Source organism: Camelus dromedarius, chromosome 4 (assembly GCF_036321535.1).
Source record: "Camelus dromedarius isolate mCamDro1 chromosome 4, mCamDro1.pat, whole genome shotgun sequence".
Taxonomy (NCBI): Eukaryota; Metazoa; Chordata; class Mammalia; order Artiodactyla; family Camelidae; genus Camelus; species Camelus dromedarius.
Window position 1 is genome coordinate 24,293,460 of NC_087439.1, and position 20,778 is coordinate 24,314,237.

Genomic DNA, 20,778 nt, shown 5'->3' on the forward strand with positions numbered 1-20,778 from the left:
ATAGGCAGTTTACAATGTGTCAATTTCTGGTGTTCAGCATAATAGTTCAGTCATACATATACACACATATATTCATTTTTCATATTCTTTTTCATTATAGGTTACTATAAGATATTGAATATAGTCCCCTGTGCTGTACAGTAGAAACTTTTTGCTTATCTGTTTTATATAAAGTGGTTAGTATCTGCAAATCCCAAACTCCCAATTTATTCCTCCCCACCTTCTTCCCCCACTGGTAACCATAAGTTTGTTTTCTATGTCTGAGTCTACTTCTGTTTTGTAAATAAGTTCATTTGTGTCTTTTTTTTTTTTTTAGATTCCACGTATGAGTGGTATCATATGGTATTTTTCTTTCTCTTTCTGGCTTACTTCACTTAGAATGATGATCTCCAGGTCCATCCATGTTTCAGCAAATGGCACCATTTTATCCTTTTTTATGGCTGAGTAGTATTGCATTATACATATATACCACAACTTACTTACCCAGTCATCTGTAGATGGACATTTAGGTTGATTCCATGTCTTCATAATTGTAAACAGTTCTGTATGAACATTGGGGACCATATATCTTTTTGAATTAGAGTTTCCTCCATTTATATGCCCAGGAGTGGGATTGCTGGATCACAGGATAAGTCTGTTTTCAGCTTTTTAAGGAATCTCTGTACTGTTTTCCATCATGGCTGCACCAAACCGCATTCTTACCAGTAGTGTAGGAGGATTCCCTTTTCTTCACACGGTCTCTAGCATTTACCAAGGCAATAACAATAAAAGCAAAAATAAGCAAATAGGACCTAATTAAACTTACAAGCTTTTACACAGCAAAGGAAATCATAAATAAAATGAAAAGACAACTTACAGAATGGGAGAAAATATTTGCAAATGATGCAACTGACAAGGGCTTAATTCCAGAAGATACAACCAGCTCATACAACTTAATACCAAAAAAAAAAAAAAAAAAAATCAAAAAATGGACAGAAGATCCAAATAAACATTTATCCAATGAAGACATACACATGACCAACAGGCACATGAAAAAAATGCTCAATATTGCTAAGTATCAGAGAAATGCAAACCAAGACCACAATGAGGTATCACCTCACTCTTGTCAGAATGGCCATCATAAAATAGTCCAAGTCACATTTTTATTAAAAGCAGCTTCCCCCTGAAAAGAGACACAAAATCATTTCACTAGTGTGTGTAAATCAGAGATTCATAGGTTCTGCTTCCTCAGTGAACTATTTGAGGAAAAGGAGGACTGATTTTTTCTGTTATTCTTTCTTAATAAGGACACTAAAGAGTAAACTACCACATACTACCACTGTTACTTTCTAACAGAAAGGGCATTACATAATGCCCTAATCCCAAATCCAGGTAGGATAAAATCTCAGAATGAAAGACACTCTTTACCAAGAGAGGAGAATTTCTCCTCCTGTATCTACATACCTTGCCTCTGTTCTGTTCACTTCACTTCAGACCAGAGAAAGTTTGGAACAGACTGGCTGGCCCTCCTGTGAAAAGGATCATTTGAAAACCAGTGGTGTCCTTAGATCCAGATTTTCTGGATTATACAGGAAAGGACAGTGTTTTTATTCTATATTCTGATCTGTAAGTCACTTTAAAATTGTAAGATACTGTCTTTGCAATATGATGCAGAAACCATTTTTTAGTAAAATATATAAAACATATATGTATATTTTAACTGTTTTTGATTAAACTCCTACATAACCACCACCCAGGTCGGGATATGGACCCTGCCAGCCCTCTAGGAGCTCCCCCTGCCGGTTGTCCCTTGTCATCACAGCCTCTTCCCTTACCACAGAGTTAAATTGCATTTTAGTCATTATTTTATCACTCTTCATTCATTATTTTCTCAACTATATATATATAGCCCTTAAAAATTATTGCTTACTTTGTCTGCTTTTGAATTTATAAAATGAAATCACAGTACATATTTCTTTTATTTTTGTTACTTTCTTTAAATATGTCTTACTTTTTCCTTTCTTTCATTTTGTTTTAATCATTTCATATTTTTCTCTACTGGTTTGGGAATGATATATTTTATGTCTTTTAGTAACCTGCCTAGAATTACAATTTATCAAAGACTAACGCTATTCAAATCCCTTTACTCTCTTCCAAAATATTCCTTTGGAATATTTTTAATCTACTTATCCCTTTTCCAATATATGTGCTATTTCACTTGGTGTTTTAATTCTTTCTTTCCTTTTCCTTAAACACCGCTAGACATTATTTATTTGCTTTTATAAAATCAGTGTTGATTTATATTTGCCCAGTATTTGCCATGCTCCTTGTTATTTATTTCTTCCTGTATCTTAGACCTTTCTTCTAGGATTACTTTTCCTTCTGTTTGAAGTATATTTTGAGAAATTCCTATAGTAAGAATCTTGTGGCAACAGTCTGTCTCAGTGTCTGCTTGTTTCAAGATGTCTCTATTTCTCCCTCGTTCTGTGTATATATTCTCTTTGGACACAGAATTTTGAATTGGTAGTTATTTTCTTTCAGCACATCAAAAATATCTTTCCACTGTTTTCTGTCATCCATTATTGTGATCAGGAAGTTACCTGTTAGTCTAATTGCTGTTTTTGGCCGCTCATAATATTTTCCTCATTACTTTTGTTTTCCCACAGTTTCACCATGATGCATCCAGATGTCAATTTCTTTGTAGTTTCCTTGCCTGAATTATCAGGCCTCTTGAAATTGATTATAACTACCATTAATGTATTTTAGAAAATTCTCAGCTATTATCTTTTCAAATGTAGCTTCTTTTTTGTTTTGTTATTTTCTCCTAAGCCTCTAGTTAAGTATATGTTTTCACTCTGTCTTCCACGTTTTAGTTCTTTTTTCTGTCTTTCTGAGCTGCATTCCAAGTAACTTCTCTTGATTTATCTTCTGATTCTTTAATTTAAAACTCCCTTTGTGACAAGCATTGTTTTTATTTCAGTTACTGTAATTTTAATTTCTAGGAGTTTGTTTCTTTCTTTAATTTACTGTCTCACTTGGTAGTTTTTTCCCACAAATATTTTAAAGATTCTCTTTCATTTTGTGAATATTAGAAAGCATAGTTGTTTCATATTCTTTGTCTTGGGATTCTGACATCTGAAGTCTGTATCAGTCTGTTTTTACTTGTTGTTACTCATGTTGCTTTGTTTCCTTGTGTGTCTGCTTATCTTTGACTATGCATTAATCATTGTTATTGAAATATCATTGGAAGCTCTCTGAGGCCTGGGATAAATTTGTCCTACTCTAGAATATTTTGCATTTTTCTCAAAGGGTCTGGAAGACTTCCCATGATTAATTAGATCAATCTAAGTTAACAGTATAAAATGCTCAAAGTATGTGTGCAGAATAGGAAGGCTACAGCTGTGATATACTTTCTCAGGGACAGAATTATTCTTCATTCTTTTTTTTTTTTTTTTAAACTTCTCTTACATTGCTTATCTACAGAGGCAGTCTTCTTTATAATCCCTTGGGATTGGAGAGAAGGAAAAAGTTAAATATTGGTTCTTCTTTATCATTTTATAAGAACTCAGGCAGCATCTTTTCCATTATTCTGTGTGGTCAATTGACCAAGGTTCAAATGTGCAGTATAAACCAATGCCCTCAGGCCAGGTGCAGTTATGTTGACTTGGTATTCTGCTCTTCTCTCTGGGTTCATATTCTCACCTCCCCAAAATATTTATCCTAAAAGTTCCCACTATCTTTTCATACTTCTCAATTCTTCTAAGATAATTTTAAAAAGAAATATTATATCTAGCATTTGTCATTGTTTTCAGTGGGAGAGTTGATCCAAATAGCATAGTTTCTCATTATAATCTACCTCACTTTCATTTAAATATGCATTTGGTTAATCAAGTTTGTGCTATTTATATAAGCCTTGGTGGGAAAAGACTTCATAAGAATATGTATTGAAATCCTACAATGAACAGCTTGCTCGTTAGGACTACATATAAGGCATAGAGATATAATCAAGATATAGTCTTTGCTTTATAGCATCTTTGCCAAAAAATAGGGTGAGATGAAATAAGAAACATACACTTTTTTTTTTTTTTTGAGATTTAAAGGAGGGAGAGCTCACATCTGTGAAAAATTTGAACTAGGCCTTGAAGGATGGTTATAATTTCAATATGTGGAGATTTGTGGGCAGGGAAAATTCCAGTGCAGTAAAAAATATGAGTAATGGCATAAAACTGAGAATGGGCAAGGTCTGTGTGCTAAAAAGAGAAAGTGACTTTTTAGTTTTGTTGGATGATAGGATCAAAGAAAAGGACAGAGAAGAATGTCATGGGCTGAGATATGCTACCAGGGGCAACTCTCTAGTAAAGTGGGTCAGTATTCTCCAGACATCCTCACTCTAGAATAGTCTTTCATGGCTCTTCTTTTAACAAATACATACTGAATGGCAGTATGACCCAGGTGTTGCTTGTCTTAAAAGTACCAGGCCTACCATGGCGAAAAGTCGAGAGAAGAAACTGATTCTTCTGCGATCATAGCTTCAACTTATTTAGTCCAAGGGCAAAAACTGTTGCCTCAAAAGCGCTCACAGTATTATTTGATTCATCTGGTGCCAGAGCAGTCCCATAGAAACAAGAGTTGTCCGTTTGATTTATCTTTTGAGGCCTTGACTCACACCCTTTGAATTTTTCAGGTGCACTTACCTACTTTAGTATCAGTAAAGTGTTTCAACTGGCTCCAGCAGTTCAACTGTAACTTTCTGCCTATGTGCCTTCTATGCTTTGTTATTTTAGAGCATCTGCTTTATATGAAGTAGAACCCTGAATCTAGCTATGGGATGTGGCAAATTTGCATTCTCAGTTAGGAAAAAATGATGGATTTCCTCATGGGGAAGAAGCTGTGTAATTTAGAAAACCCATTTATTTATTTATTTTATAGACCATCAAGAACTCCTAACAAGTATCATATAATGTGTTGTTAAACCCGAGAGATATTCAGATGAATAATATATGATTCCTGCTCTCAAGGGACATGTAGTCTGGTAGAGGAAACAGAATCATGTGTATGTTTATTACAATAGAGGAAGTAGTATTGGAGCATGTTTTGAAGGATAAGTAGGATTTCAGTGTAGAAATGTGGGGAAAAGACATTTTAAATTGAGTTAAAGGAGTAAGCAATGATAAGATATGGGAAATTAATTCCTTAATTTACTTGTTTATTTTCCAGATATTACCGATCTCTTGCCTTGCTCCACATATTATGTGCTATAATTGCTCTTTAAAATGTTTCTTGGAGGTTTCCTGAGGCCTAGGGTGAATGTGCCCCAGTCCAGACTATTTTGAGTTTCTTTTGTAAGTTGCTTGGATGCACTGTCAGTGAGGTATTGCCTCAAAATAAGTTGAGGAACAGCACTGTGGAACAGCAGACACTCTAACTTGGTTAGAAAGTCAGTGTGGAATCAGTTCATGAAAGGTCTTTAACAGATTGTGAGAAGAGATGATTTCATTCTATAGGCATCATACTATATAACCTCAAATTAAGAGAGAGTGAGTTTTCAGAGATAGATTTGGGGAATTTATATTTTTTTCTTAAGGTTTAAAAAAAGAAGATGGAACTTGTTACATTATCTGAGAGACCTAGTCTAAAAAATTCTATGTGATCTATCTATCTGTCTGTCTACCTCCACTTGTTTTAAGTTGCTGACCCCTTTTTTTCACATGCATTTTAAATACTCTGCATTTCTGTTCTCCTACCCTCATGATTCTGTTTTTAATATATTTTACATCTAGTTGTTTTGTGTATTCCTTAACTGCTTTTTGTGGGTACAGATGATATTACTACTTCTGTCTTTTAATCTCCCTACTAGCTTTGTGTGTGGATGATTTCCTGCCTTTATTGTATGTTTGCCTTTACCAGTGAACTTTTCCATTTCATAACTTTCTTGTTTCTAGTTGTGGCATTTTTTTTTCCACCTAGAGAAGTTCCTTTAGGATTTGCTATAAGGCTGGTTTGGTGGTGCTGAATTTTTTTAGTTTTTCCTTCTCTATGAAGCTTTTGATTCTCATCAGATTTGGATGAGAGCCTTGCTTGGTAGAGTACTCATGGTTTTACTTTTTTTTTTTTCGTCTCTTTAGGTATATCATGCCACTCTCTTCTGGCCTGAAGAGTTTCTGCTGAAAAATCAGCTGATAGCCTTATGAGAGTTTCCTTGTATGTTATTTGTTGCTTTTCCCTTGCTGCTTTTAGTATTTATCTCTTTATCTTTAATTTTTGTCATTTTGGTTACAATGTGTCTTGGTATATTCTTCTTTGGTTTCATCCTCTTTGGAGTGAAAAACTTTATGGTAACCACAAAACAAAAATCTATAATAGATATACACACAAAAAAAGAAAAGGAATCCATACATAAAACTAAAGATAGTCATCAAATCATAGGAGAAAAGAACAAAAGAAGAAAGGGGAAAAAAAGACCTACAAAAACAGATCCACAACAATTAACAAAATGGCAGTAGGAATATACATATTGATAATTACCTTAAATGTAAATGGACTAAATGCTCCAACCAAAAGACCTAGATTGTCTGAATGGATACAAAAACAAGACCTGTATATATGCTGCCTACAAGAGACTCACTTCAGATCTAGGGATACATAAACACTGAAAGTGAGGGGATAGAAAAAGGTGTTCCGTGCAAATGAAAATCAAAAGAAAGATGGAGCAGCAATACTTATATCAGACAAAATAGACTTAAAATAAAGACTGTTACAAGAGACAAAGATGGCAGTACATAATGATTAAAGGATCAATCCAAGAAGACATAATAATTATAAATATATATGCACCCAACATAGAAACACCTCAATATATAAGACAAATGCTAACAAACATAAAAGGAAAAATTGACAGTAGCATAATAGTAGGGGACTTTAAGAATACATATATATGTATATATAACTTGAATAACTTAGCTGTACACCTGAAATTAACATAATGTGAATTATCTATACTTCAATAAATAAGCAAAAAAACCTATGGAAATAGAGGAGAACAATAAGGCCTATTTTCTTATTGACAAAGAAAATAGCAAATTGGCTAAGTTTGTCATCATTATGTACCAATGCACTTAGTAAATCACAGGGCATCTTCTCAGAAAATATATAACATTCTCATATGTCTTTAATCTTTTAACAGTGTGGTTGGGTATTTCTAAAGAAGTTTTAGTACAAAGAAGGCAAACAGGGCTGCTCATCTAAGGAGGACTAAAAATATTGCTGTGCTTGAAACACGGGTGTATCAGCACTTCAGTGAGCACCAGTAGCAAACCTGGTAGAAACCTGGTAGTGTTTTCATGTGACCCAGAATATATGTTCAGTGTGGCACTCTACTGAAATAAATGCACTGTGCAAAGTGTATTTCTGGTTAGGAAATTTCTCATCTCCACATACACCAAAACTCAGACCAAGTGAACCTTATTCTCATCAATTAATTATTTCTTTTATATTTATCACATGGTTCTCAGAAAACTTTTGATATAAATTCAGAAGTATTATAAACATTTTAGGGATTATTTCTCCCCTAAAATTGTACTATTCTAAAGCCAGTATGTTTAATATGGAGCCCACATTTGATTGCATATGTAACGCCGGGTGTCTTTTGCTACTTTTATGTTTTTCACTTTACATTGTGTTAATACTTTTAATCAGAGGCAAACGCTGGAAATTTTACTTCTAATGACAAAACTTTTCCAAGGCATTTAATAAACTATTAACTTTTTAAAACCACTCATTCAACCATAACCTGGAAAGCAAAAAAAGAATAATATAAAAGACTTCATTAAAATAATTTGTTTACTTTTTAAATATTGTTTACTTCCAGTGCAAATAACGAACACAAGCATTAATTAAATAATGCAGTACATCTAATGTTCATTCACTGTAGCATGACTTTAATAACAAAATGGACTTATTTATGAGAGTAAAATGATGTGATTTAGCAAAAAAATGAAAATAGTTTCAATCAGAAAGCTATTCATGAATTATTGAGTGTTCTGTGCAAAATGAATATGGAATGATTTTATCTTTGTAAAGTGAATGGTAAGGTTTTATTTGGATCCCTGCTCAAAAAGATCATAACAATGGAAGGGCAAACAATAGATCTACCAACCTGAGCCTAATGAAAGCATTTAAAATTTGTTTAATATTTTAATTCTCATGATGGTAGTGCTTTGGCGAAGTCAGCATGATTGCCATTGGGGCGGGTTATTAGTGCATCCATAAATTGCACTATCGTATGGCCTCATCATACATTTGTAACTTTTTTTAAAAGAGAAAAAACAGTCCAAAATCTTGAGAATGACAGAAGGAGATGGAAAGAAAGGAAAAAAGAAAAATGAACTCTAGCCTTTTATTAACACAAACTTTGTAAGGAAAAAATGAAATCAAGTGATCGATATTACTATAAATGAAGCCATGTTCTCTGGTTATAATTTTCTCAGGATTTGGCCATAACCACAATAAATTCTGTATCTTACATAATTTTTAATAACCACAAAAATCTATGGAATTGATAGGGTGCTTTATAAATGGATAATAGCTTATTGTCCAATAAGCCTCACCTTAGGCTCTTTCAGAAAACTATTTTAATTATGAAGCTTGACTCTCTGTAGTTTATCATTTTGGTCAGTGAAATACATCTGATTTAGAGCTTGCATTTCTCTTAGATAAAATGGACTTTTACTCCATGTGCAGTTTTTAATTTACTGAATATATGTTTTTATTTTTCCTTTAAAATTCACTACTAAATTGAAATGCTCTGGGAAGCAGTATACCATATTAGGTAGAAATAGAGGCTTTAGGTAGAAATAGGAGCTTCTAAGTCAAACCACCTGGTTAGGAATCCCAGGTTCACATTTTATTTGTTGCTATAGTTCTTTGATCTCTCAACTGCATTGTGGGGTTAAGAAGAGTACCCACCTCATAGAGCTATTGTGAGATTATGTGAGAAAATTGATGTAACATGCCTAACACATAGCAAAGATAACCAATACTAATTATACTTATTATTGTTGTTATTAATGCCAGATGAAACAATGGAATATAGTAGTTAAAAGCACAGGCTTTGGAACAGACTTTCTATTGCATTATTTAATTAATGCTTGTGTTCATTAAAACTGAATTCAAATGCCCAAATTGCCACTTAATGACAGTATATTTAAAAAAAAATCTTGCCTTAATTTTCTTAACAATAATATAAACATTTTTAAGGTAAAGAAACACTACCTGCTGTCCAAGTACTATTCACAGTTTCCACAGAACTCATTTTTTGCTCAAATCACAGTCCAAAACAGATATTCCTGGTCAGCTTTATGTTACATGGTACTTCTCCCATCTTTTGGTTGTGTCATCCCCTAGTGGCAGATGAAGCTAAAATTAAGAGAACATAGGAAGGTCTGCATGCTCTTTAAAAGCTGTGAGCCCAGAAGTGTCTCACATTGTTCTTGCTTACATTCCAATGATAAGAATGAGTAATGAGGCTACAGGCTGATGCAAAGTAGAATAGAAGAAAAATGGAGCTCTTGACTGGTGACCTACCTACCAGTGACAAGTCCAGACTCCTGAAGAGGAGCACTACACATATTTGGATGGAAAGCTGTCCATCCTTGCCACAGGAGTGTAACACTGATTGTCTCAGCCCTGACTTCCTAGAAAACAAAAACTCAAATTAAGCACCCATGCTTTATTTGGGAGACATGATTCCAGGACACAGAGGGTGAAGTAAAAAGGAAAGGAGGCAGGAATGATGGGAAATAGTAGAGAGGTGTGTTGCCATGCTGGCTACTACTCTACAGTGAGTCTCAAAGAGACACAGAGGACCACTGGGCAGGTGCACCACTTGACTTGAGAAGAAGCTGCAGATAAACTGTCTGGAGAAAACATGAAGCAGTTTGTAGGAGGGATGGTTGGAGGAAGGGGAAGGAACTTATCTGCTATGTTTCTTCTCATTCTTGCTTCCTTTTGGTTACAATTCATCATCCAGAGTCTTTACTGCCTGTATTATATGGATCCTGGGCACACTCTTGGATGGCCACTCAGAAAGTCAGATCCTGCCCCCTTAAAATGGCATTTCATCCAAATCTGGAAGTGGTCAGCGAGCCAAAAGCCTATCTGCATTTTGGCAATGGGGAGGGCCTTGTGTTCCAAGAAGGTGCCAAACAAGGCTGGTCATCTGTAGAGTCAGCTGAGGCAGACTGAGTGGATGAGGGTCTAAGGAGGGAATCTGAGGGGATGCCTGAGGCATCAAAAATGTGCCCAAGCTACTCACCTTGCAGAATTAAATAAGTTTTTTGTGTAATATAAATTTAAGACAATATCAGCATGCAACAAAAGTAGACTAAATAGAAGCTTTTGTATTTATTCTAGCAAGATTTTGATTCAGGAATAAATATAATAAATTCTTCTTAAAAAGGAGAGAAGACTTTCTTCTCAAAAAACAAAAACAAATATACAAACACATAGCACTCTGGTATCCCAAATCACAAAGAAAGCTTTGCTTATCTGAAAATCTGGCTTGATTTGGTCTTGTACTGAAAAATTTCACTGTAGAAACAATTTCAGTTATTATTAACACCATTTATATTCATATACATAAAACCCACATCTTACAATCAAAGCATTCTCCTCTATGTTGACAGCGGTCATACTTTAGGCATTAATAAGATCAGGTATCCATTCAGCACTCTTTCCTAAATCATTTTGCCCAAATGAGAATTTATAAGTGAGTTTTATCCTCTTCCATGACTGATTTTCCAGAACCAAAACCAGTTATGTGATAAAACTTAATTCCTCTAAACAGATTTTGTGTTTCATGTTTCAAACTGAAAAGGACAATCTTAGTCCATATTCTGGAATAGCAATTAATCCAAAGTAAAAAATGGTAGCTAATAATCTGTTTCATAAAATCTGAGCCCTGTCTTTTTATCAACCACATCTAGTAATAAGGGTATGAGAATGAGTGGCCCAGTGATTTGTTACCTACACACATACCCAGTCTTCATCGTGGAAAATTCCATCAAGCAAAAGAGCATCTGGCCTTTGATATTTTCTTAATATACATTAAAAGCCCCCAAATATCCCATAAAGAAAAATGGGGAACTTAATCCCAAAGGTTTAATCTAAATCAGAGAAAAAAACTTTTAAATAATTATATTTAAATATTTTAAAAATCAGTCCTTTATATTTTAACTTTACCCAGAGGAGATATGATATGTACACCCCTAGATTTAAATTCAATTTTAGTCAACTTTTTAAAGTATATTTTTATAATGATGTGCAATATGATACATTGGCATCATGTAGTTCATCAGCAGACTTTTTATGTATTTCATAGCTGTGGAATCAGAAATATGTTTTCTATTAAAGGATCATTTAATTTCAGACTTCTTGAATAAAATCTTGATTGTCTTCCAAATAAATTCTACAACTTTTCTGAACAACTTATTCCAATATTTAACAACACTTTGACACCAATAATTTTCGCATCTAATAAAGCCTAGTCCCTCAAGTTGTTCTTCAAGCCTAGGTCCTTCTGCTTTAACTTTTTAAAAATGAACTATTTATTAGGATCACTTCTATATAATCCTTCCTCTACTTCTCTTAGTTTTCTTTTCTTGAGGTTAGTATTTTTATTTGCTTGACTTTTACCCGAACCACTTGTTTTTTTCTGGCATACTTTTAAATTCCCCCCAGATCTCTATTATTTGCTTTAATTTTTCCATATGGTCAGTCTTATTAAAGGTCAGAATAAATGGGAATATTGTGATTTTATGTACACAATGTATTTCTCATTTTGTAGACTGTCATTCTGAGATGTATTATTTAATTTTATTTATTAATGCATTGGAATGAATTTGGACATTTTCTATTGTAATTCTCCATCCAGTTCATAAGTTAATCAAACAAATAACAAATTTTTTGCTGAGTGCATATTTTGGGCCACTTTGCTAGATTTTGGGAAAATAAGTCTCAGGCCAAAGCTAGCTTGTTCTCTGATTGTTTAGCTGGAGGAAAGAGACACACTGAAAAGTAATTTCAATGTGTGGAAAACAAAAAGAATTGTTAAAAAGAAAAAAGTGTGTTTCAGAGTAGGGGAGACGGTGAGAAGAAATGGTAACTGTGCCTGCAGAGGTAAAGGAGAGCCTCATGGAGGTTATTTTGGAGTTGCATCATGAAAATGAGCAGATAGGAGGCAGGGAGAATGTATTGAAGAGAAAATAAATGTGTTTCAGATGAAAAGGGTGCATGCTTACTCAGATCCCCAATGTACAGAGTCATAAAATCATGTTGCATTTTGGAAACTGCCATGAATTTAGCATTGCTGTGTTTTAGGAAAAAAAAATCAAAATGTGGAGAATTAATTGAAAAGGGTTTTACTGGTCTTGGCAGGAGCAGCAAGGTGAAGAATTCAGATGAGAGAAAATAAGAACTCAAATGAGATTGTGATCTAGCTCTGGAATTTAGGCTTTGAATCTTTTGGTTGTAGGTACTGGGGGAAAGGGGAGAACTAAAAAAGTGACAAAAGTGAAGTGGATTAAGGAATGATTAACCAAGGCAAACAGTAGGAAAAAATGGAGATGGTGATTACATGAGTTATCTGTGTGCCATCCTAATGGTAGTTAGTTAGAAAATACAGTTCTGGCACATGGGAGGGAGCTGGGGGCCAGAGGAACCACTGGGGAGTCAACATATTTATAAGTGACAGATCAGACCATAGGACAAAACCCATAGGAAACATGTAAACCATGAGAAATAATGAAGGACTTGAACCATAAACCAAGAATTTCTAACATTCAAGAAATGGGATGAAGAAGAGAAAGAAAAGAAAAGGAAAGGAAAGGAAAGAAAAGAAAGAAAAAAAAGAAAAGAAAAGAAAAAAGAAAAGAAAAGAAAAGAAAAGAAAAGAAAAGAAAAGAAAAGAAAAGAAAAGAAAAGAAAAGACAGAGACAGAAGAGTATAAAAGGTGAAAGGAGAATTTGGAAAGAAAATGTCTCCATGACTGAGAGACGGGATTTTAAGGAGAAGGGCCTGCAGAGTCTAGTAATACCGAGTTCCAGTAGAATGTTGACAGGAGAGAAAGCACCAGGCTGCTTCTGTTGATCTTAATGGTTAAAACATTTTAGATTAGTCAGGGAAGGGAGTAAAAGGCTGCAGTGGGTTGAGAAGAGAATAGAATATGAGCAAACAGAGAATATGACTGCAGCAAACTCTAAAGAGTCCTGACAATAATGCAAGGGAAGTAGATGAGACTGAGATAAAGTGAAGTTGTAGGGTGATACTTGCTTTCTTCCATTTTTTAAACAGGAGTGACTTGAGTGTGGTTATAGGCTAGAGCATATAATCCATTTGAGAGGCAATAAGGAGTGAGATTGGATGGAATTAGGAACTAGAGAGAAATAAACCTTGCACAAAAGAAGGAGCATCTCTTCCTCTCAGGGAAAACAGGACCTGCCTTGTGAGTTGTTCATGTATTATACGGAACTGACAGGGCAGATAATTTTGATGCTCATAGATGCCACTGTCATGCCCAAACATGGGCATTTATTAAACAGGTGGACCAGAGTTACCGACCCTCATCCAGAATTCTGGGAACCAGAAGTAAAAACAGGAAATGATGACACAAGGAAGAAATAGAAAATGTTAATTTCTATTTTGGGACCTAAAAAGGGCATTATGTGAACTAGTAGGAGGAAAGGGTAGGTATGGAAGGGAGGCAGTGTGCTGTGTTGTGATCAAGCACTTGGGACTTGGAATCAGATAATAAGGAGTTCATATCTCAGCTGGGGAGCTTATTAAATGTGTGAGCTTATTTAAGGCACGTAGCCACTCCCTGCTTGAGCTTCGTCACATGTCAGTTGAAGGCAATGGTGATACGTTCACAAGATTGTTGTCAGGAATAAATCAGAAACTGATGTAAAGCTTTCAGAAGGCAAGGCATACAGAAATGAATTAAAGTTTGTGTTTGTTCATTTTGATTGCACAGACCGACTATGAAAGTGGGAAGAATGGTAAACGTTCTAGCCCAAGGGCTTTATGATCTCTGTGAATTAGAAGTAAGCCAAATATTTGGTAGACCAATTTGAAAAAGTAAAGCTCTGGGAAAAACGTGCCTTGAGGAAGAGTAGAAACTGACTAGGAACACGTAAAAAGTCAGCGAAATATCCATGACATTCATCTTGGCAATGATTTCATGGATACCTTAAATGTCCTTCTCACAATAATAATAATGAAAGTTTTGCTAAATAGAGTCAAAAGCCTCTTATAAGTAGGTGGCCATTATTTATAATGTTATTACACTGAGTAGTCAAGTTATTTCTCCAGAATTAAGGAATATGAGGAAGACTGTAGAAGAAAAAATAGATGAGAGAGTAGAGTGGGTCATTGAATGAGGGAGAGAGAAGAGGGAGAGAGAAAAAGGGAGAGAGAGTGGCTGAAGTGACTGCTGAAGCGGGTACACAGGCTTGGACATAAAAGAAAGTAAAACCAGAAAGGACTTGAGAGACTGGGAGAACACACAAAGGTCTGCCGATCTCAGTAACCTCAAAACCAAATGTAACAGGATGGGAGTAAGGAAGACTCAGAAATTGGGATTTGTTAGGTGAAAAGTAGAATGAAGATTGCTAACGCGGAGAGGAGGTGAAGCAGTGAGCTCATGAAGAATGTAAGAGATGGATCAAGGTCACATGCATGAGCACTAGGAGGTGACTGAGAGTGATGGACAGAGTTCAGACTGCGATAAACCCAAGCCAGGTGTCAAAGCCATGGGATTTAGTATATGATGCTGATGAGAACAGTTACAGGTTGGCAGAGCTAGACGGTAAGAACACTGGCAAAGCTTAGATTGCTTTTTACCCACAGGCATCCTCTAGTTTTCTCTCTCTTTGAGAGAGAGAGAGTCTGCAGAAAATTATACAGACCTGAGGCTAGTGTGGAATTCTTAAAGGAAGAGTCAGTATCCTGTCTCTGGAGTTCCAGTGTCTGACACAGTGGCTAACACTCTGACACTTAGCAGACATATGTAAACATTTATTGAGTGATTCTGTGAAATTCTAGGTTCAATCCGCAAAGAGTCCATTAAACTGTTTATCATTTTGCTAAATCACAGAAAGCATCAGGAATTTTAAGATGCTCAAACCTTTCTTCCAAAGCACAAAACTAGTTGCATTTTGGTGTTTTCCTCCATTCATGAATTTAGCAAATATTCATTGAACAATAACTGTGTGCCAGGCACTGTTTCATACATTAGGGAAAATAGTGGAAGAAAAGGCAAACAAGGTCCCAGCTCAGGCAGTTAAATTCTAGTGGGCGAAAAAATAGGTAGTCTATGTATATGTAAATTTCAGTTAGGAGAAAGACTGTGGTGAAATTAAAATAAATAGTGACCCACGGTGTAATCAGGAGTGCTGGAATGCCACTCTTTTATATAAGGCAGTCAGAGAGAAGACTTCTGACAAGGTGACATTTAGCTGGAACCTGATGGACAAGAAGGAGTCAGCCATGTGACAATTGGGAATTATTCCAGGTAAGCAGGTGGTATAAAGGCCCAATGGGTAGATCAAGTTTAACAGAGAAGGTCAAAAACAAGATCAATGTGTCTGTACTAGAGTCTAGTAAGAAAGGCATATCTTTTCCCAAAATGTTTCATGTTTTACCATGAATATGATTATAGCGTATATTCAATTTTCAAGGACTACATGGTGTTAGAAACATACTGTGGAAGGGCACAGCTTGCATTTAAATCCTGACTCCTCCTTTTCTACCTGTGTTACCTTGGGAAGCTTACCTAACCATTTCGTCATATTTTCTTACCTGTAACATGGCAATAATAACAGTACCTACTTCATATAGGTATTATAAGAACTAAGTGAACTGGCAGCTGTAAACACATAGAGAAGTGTCTGGCCTATAGAAAGTTCTTATATAAAATTATTCCATCTTTTTATCCTGACTGCATTATATGGGAACGATAACCTCTTTTGTTGTATGTGCATTTTGTTTTGATGGTTATTTCTATTGGTTCTGAGTATCCCATAATTTAATTTACCGTAGAAGAGGCAAGTTGTTCTTAGTTTTTCCATGTCATAAATCACTCAACAATGAAGATCATTATCGTGCTTTGAGATTTTTCACGACAGTGATCACCTGGGTGGCAGAGTGTGGGAAAATAGTAAAAATACTTCACTTTCTGAAGCATCCATAAGAGGCATGCTCATCTTTTTTTTTTTTAATGGAGGTATTGGGGATTGAACCCAGGAACTCCTTCCTGCATGCTAAACACACACTCTACCACTGAGCTATACCCACCCCCTGGGCATGCTCATCTTGATTAGTTTCTCATGAAATTATTACTAAATAACAAAGGAATGGTATGCTATCAATTGCTGTCCTGCCAGCTGAATTTATCCTGAAGGAAACTTATGCTTGGCCTGTACAGTGTTTCCAAAGACATTTTTATTGAGTTGCCAAAATTAAAAAAAAAAAACCCTCACAATTTACAATTTAAAAATTCCATATTTCTGGCTTTTTTTGAAAAATAGACCATTTCTATTAAACTGATAAAATATGGTGGCTATGAGGCAACAATTGTGGACAGATTTCTTATACCATTTCTACCATTCTTCCATAATTTTGTTTTAACCTAAAGTTTATACTGTTAAAAATATTGTCTAAAAATATTGTATGCTTCTGAGCATATATTTGGAGAAGATGAAAACTCTAATTCGAAGAGATACCTACACCCCAGTGTTTATAGTGCACCTATTTATAGTAGCTGAGACATGGAAGCAACCTAAGTGTCCATCAACAGGTGAATGGAATACTACTCAGCCATAAAAAAGAATAAAATAATGCCATTTGCAGCAACATGGATGGACCTAGAGATTATCATATTAAGTGAAGTAAGCCAGACAAAGACAAATATTATATGATATCATTTATATGTGGAATCTAAAAAATAGTACAAATGAACTTATTTACAAAACAGAAACACTCATAGACATAGAAAACAAACTTACGGTTATCAAATGGGAAGGTGGGGGAGGGATAAATTGGGAGTATGGGATTAACAGATGCCCACTATCATATATAAAATAGATAAGCAACAGGGATTTACTGTATAACATAGGGAACTATATTCAATATCTTATAAAAACTATAATGGAAAAGAATCAGAAAAAGTATATAGATATATACATAAACATGTATAACCCAATCAATTTGCTATACACTTGAAACTCTCTAACACAATATTGTAAATCAAATATACCTCAATTTAAAAAGTGTAGACTCCATCTCCCTTCCCCACCACCCTGCTACCCTTTCTTCATTTGCATTAAAACAAGATTTCTACTTAAAAATTACAAGCTTTGTATACTAAAATTTTAAAGTATTCTACTGAAAGGTGAGAAAACTAAACTTATCTATAGGAAAATCTAGAATAGCTCAGAACATATGAAAATAGTTGGAGTCTTTGAAATGTGCCATAACTTTCTTTAAAAATAGGAAAGAAATTTCCCAAACAGGTAAGTTTTTTTTTTAATGTTTGAAGTTATGCAAATTTAAAGTTATGTAAGTGTGGTTCACTTGAACTAAATGAAAGTATGAAGAGGCAAATATAGAGGATATCCAATAATTGATTATTATGAATTACTGAACTAAAAACAAGTTTTAAATAACACTCACATTGTATTGTGTAAAAGGAAGCATATGCTATAATAATATTTGATCTAAATTAAATTTACTGTATACAGATACACATTATGCTTATGTGTATAGTCTTAAAGGTCTGAAATGTGAATTTCTAAAAGGTGTACAGTTGGCACTTAATATTTATTAAATTTGTTTTTTACTTCTTCATCTTTATTGAGATATAATTGATAAATAACAATGTGTAAGTTTAAGGTGTACAATGTGATGATATGATATATATTGTGAAATGATTACCACACTAAAGCTAGTTAACATATTCAGCACCTCACATGGTTACCTTTTGTGTATATGTGGTTCCAACATTTAAGATCTACTCAGCAATTTTCAAGTATACAGTATAATGTTAACTATAGGCACCATGCTGTACATTTGATCCCCAGAACTTACTCATCTTATAACTGAAAGTTTTTGCCCTTTGACAGACATCTTTTCATTAACCCAGCACCTGGTAACAACCCTGTTTCTATGAGTTTGATTTTTTCTTTATCCATTCATCCACTAATGGACACTTAGATCATTTCCATGTCTAGGCTATTGAAAATAATGTTGCAATGAGCATGAGTGAGGATGTATATTTGAAACTGGAAAAAGAAAAAAAAAAAAAAAGAAAAGCTTTACACCATAAATACACAACTGCTAAGTCAATCAAATTTTATTTTTCCTTACATGCATCACCAGTGTTGTTTGCTTTTTATTCTTATTGCATTTTTGTTTACAGAAAACTGGGAACAAACCAGAAAGTGTGGATTTGTGTGGGGCACATATTGAATGGGCCAAGGAAAAATCAAGCAGAAAGAATGTCTTTCAGGTAAGAATGTTACATAGATTCAATTTATTCTTCTTACTTTTAAATCTGAGCTCTCTTGGGTAATTAAAACAAGACTACTTTGTTATGGTTTTTTCATGTGCATGAGCTAGTTGTGCAAAGGTCATTGTGAAAAACTGGCTTTTCTTCCTTGTTGAATTTTGGTTGTTTTGTTGTTTTTCCCTGGTAACTGGTTGCTATCTACACACAAAATATACATTGTGTGTTCATTAATTATATACCCATAGGTCACTGAATTTTGCCATGTATTTGGTAGCTATTTGGGATACAAACCTAGAATGCTTAGCTTAAACAGATTTAATGTAGAACTTTCAGACATACACAAAGTAAGATTCACTAATTATAATAAACTATTTGCATTCATTGCCATTCCTGCCTTCTGGTCATAAATTACATTTAACAGTGTAACTTAGAGGGAAGGAGAGCTCTGAACAGCTATAAAAATTAGATTTTTCATATTGTATAATTTAATTTTTTTGGAAAAAATAACTATGATTAATAATTTCAATCATGTTCCTTTGAATGGAAAGAACCAGATGAAATCCTTGAAAGAAAGGAAATGGGAAAACAATATTTCACATATGATGTTACTAAAATCCCTTTGGCAATTAATAACTTCAGATTATGGAGGTTGATCTTTTTCTATATTTATATGAAATTTAATTTACTTTTATATTTCCAAAGTAACCAATAACTTTATAGGTATATTTTAGATTTTATATCATTTAGTAGGAACTAGATTATTATAATTATTATATTAAATGTCTTCTAAGACCATTTTAGCCCTTGAAGAAAAATCAACTCTGTTCTTAAATGCATCATTAAAATGAATGTATTGAGTGTTATAGAAGTATGTGAGTACATGACATTTCTTATTGGAATTCTCACTGGGAGAAAAAAAAAACTGGTTTTTAGTTTGCTTTTGCTTTTTCCAGATGCTAAATTAGGTCTATCAAAATAATTTGGACTCAATTAAAAAATAAAACAAAACAAAAAACACTTTCAACATATTCTGGAAAAACTTATTTTTCTAATAGTTGAATTCTACATTGGTGTTCATTTTTTACATGGTAGAGATTTCTTGTTAACCAAAAAAAAAGACGAAGAAAGAAAGAAAAAAGAAAAAGAAAAAAAGAAAACTAAACATATTTGCTTAGAGATAAAAGGACTAAAGCAAAACTGATTATGAATTTACAGAATCAAGAAGTAAAATTAAATTTTGATTTAAAGTGAGGAATTGTAGAACAATGATATAGTCTGTCTTGCAATTTCTTGCTTTTTTTGTTATTCTGCCATAAATAAGAAAATTTAGTGGTTATAATCCTAGCCTCTATGACAATCTAGATGGTCAGTGTGACTAGTTATGAACAGGGTAGGGTGAGCTAAATGGTTTAGTTTTATTATGTATTGTGAATTTAACATCCTAATCACTGATGTTATAAGTCATTAAAATTTGGGATTGACATAATTCTTGGACAATAGAAACCCTCCAAGTTGGCCTAAGGCAAACTTTTTCAGTTCCCGCTGTTAAACTTACAAAGAGTTAAGTTAAATCACAAATGAGGATGATAATCAAATATATATGATGTGTACAGGGCTGCAAATATGGAAGAAAAATATTTAAGTATAATTTTACATAGCTATGAATATAATATGTATCGACATATATTTAAACCACCTATACTGATGGTATGTATCATCCTAACCTTTTCTGAGTGTGACTTACTACCTGTTGTAATGTTTTACTCATTTTTCATATCTCTGAATATAGGTACTTCCAAAGATATTAAATTATTCTCCCTTTGTAGCTTTTTGGTGGTGAAAATCTTGCCAGCTAGTTTTGTTTGTAAGGTACCAGAACAGTTCACGGGACTTCAGTGTTCTTACATGTCTAGTTTATCTTTTTTTGTCTTGTACCTTTGGTTTAGAGAAACAAGAGGTTATTGTGAGGATGTTTTGAATAACAAAACGAAAGAAAGATTCAGATGTCATTTCCTGCTTCATTCTTTTTGGGGTGAATCACATGGTTTTCTTATCATGCTAAAATCTTGTCATCACCTAAGCACATGAGCTTAGGTAAAATTTACTAATACGTATCCATAGAGACAACCTACAAAAGTAAGCCTTTTGAGAGGAACAATATAAATAGCTTTTATAGTTCTGTTAACAAAAAAGCCTTGGGAAGGATTTGCCAGAGAGCTAAATCTAGATGACTTGCATCA

At 34.1% G+C, this 20,778-nt stretch overlaps 1 protein-coding gene across 5 annotated transcripts in view; it reads left to right on the forward strand.

Annotated features, from left to right (window-relative positions):
- ARHGAP15 (Rho GTPase activating protein 15) overlaps nucleotides 1-20,778 on the forward strand; it is a 575,316-nt gene that overhangs the window by 99,482 nt on the left and 455,056 nt on the right. For all 5 annotated transcript variants that reach the window (XM_064484735.1, XM_010974707.3, XM_064484738.1 and 2 more), the window contains one exon: nucleotides 18,449-18,538. In XM_064484735.1, the coding sequence (XP_064340805.1) occupies nucleotides 18,449-18,538 (90 nt within the window). The remainder of the gene's footprint in view (nucleotides 1-18,448; nucleotides 18,539-20,778) is intronic.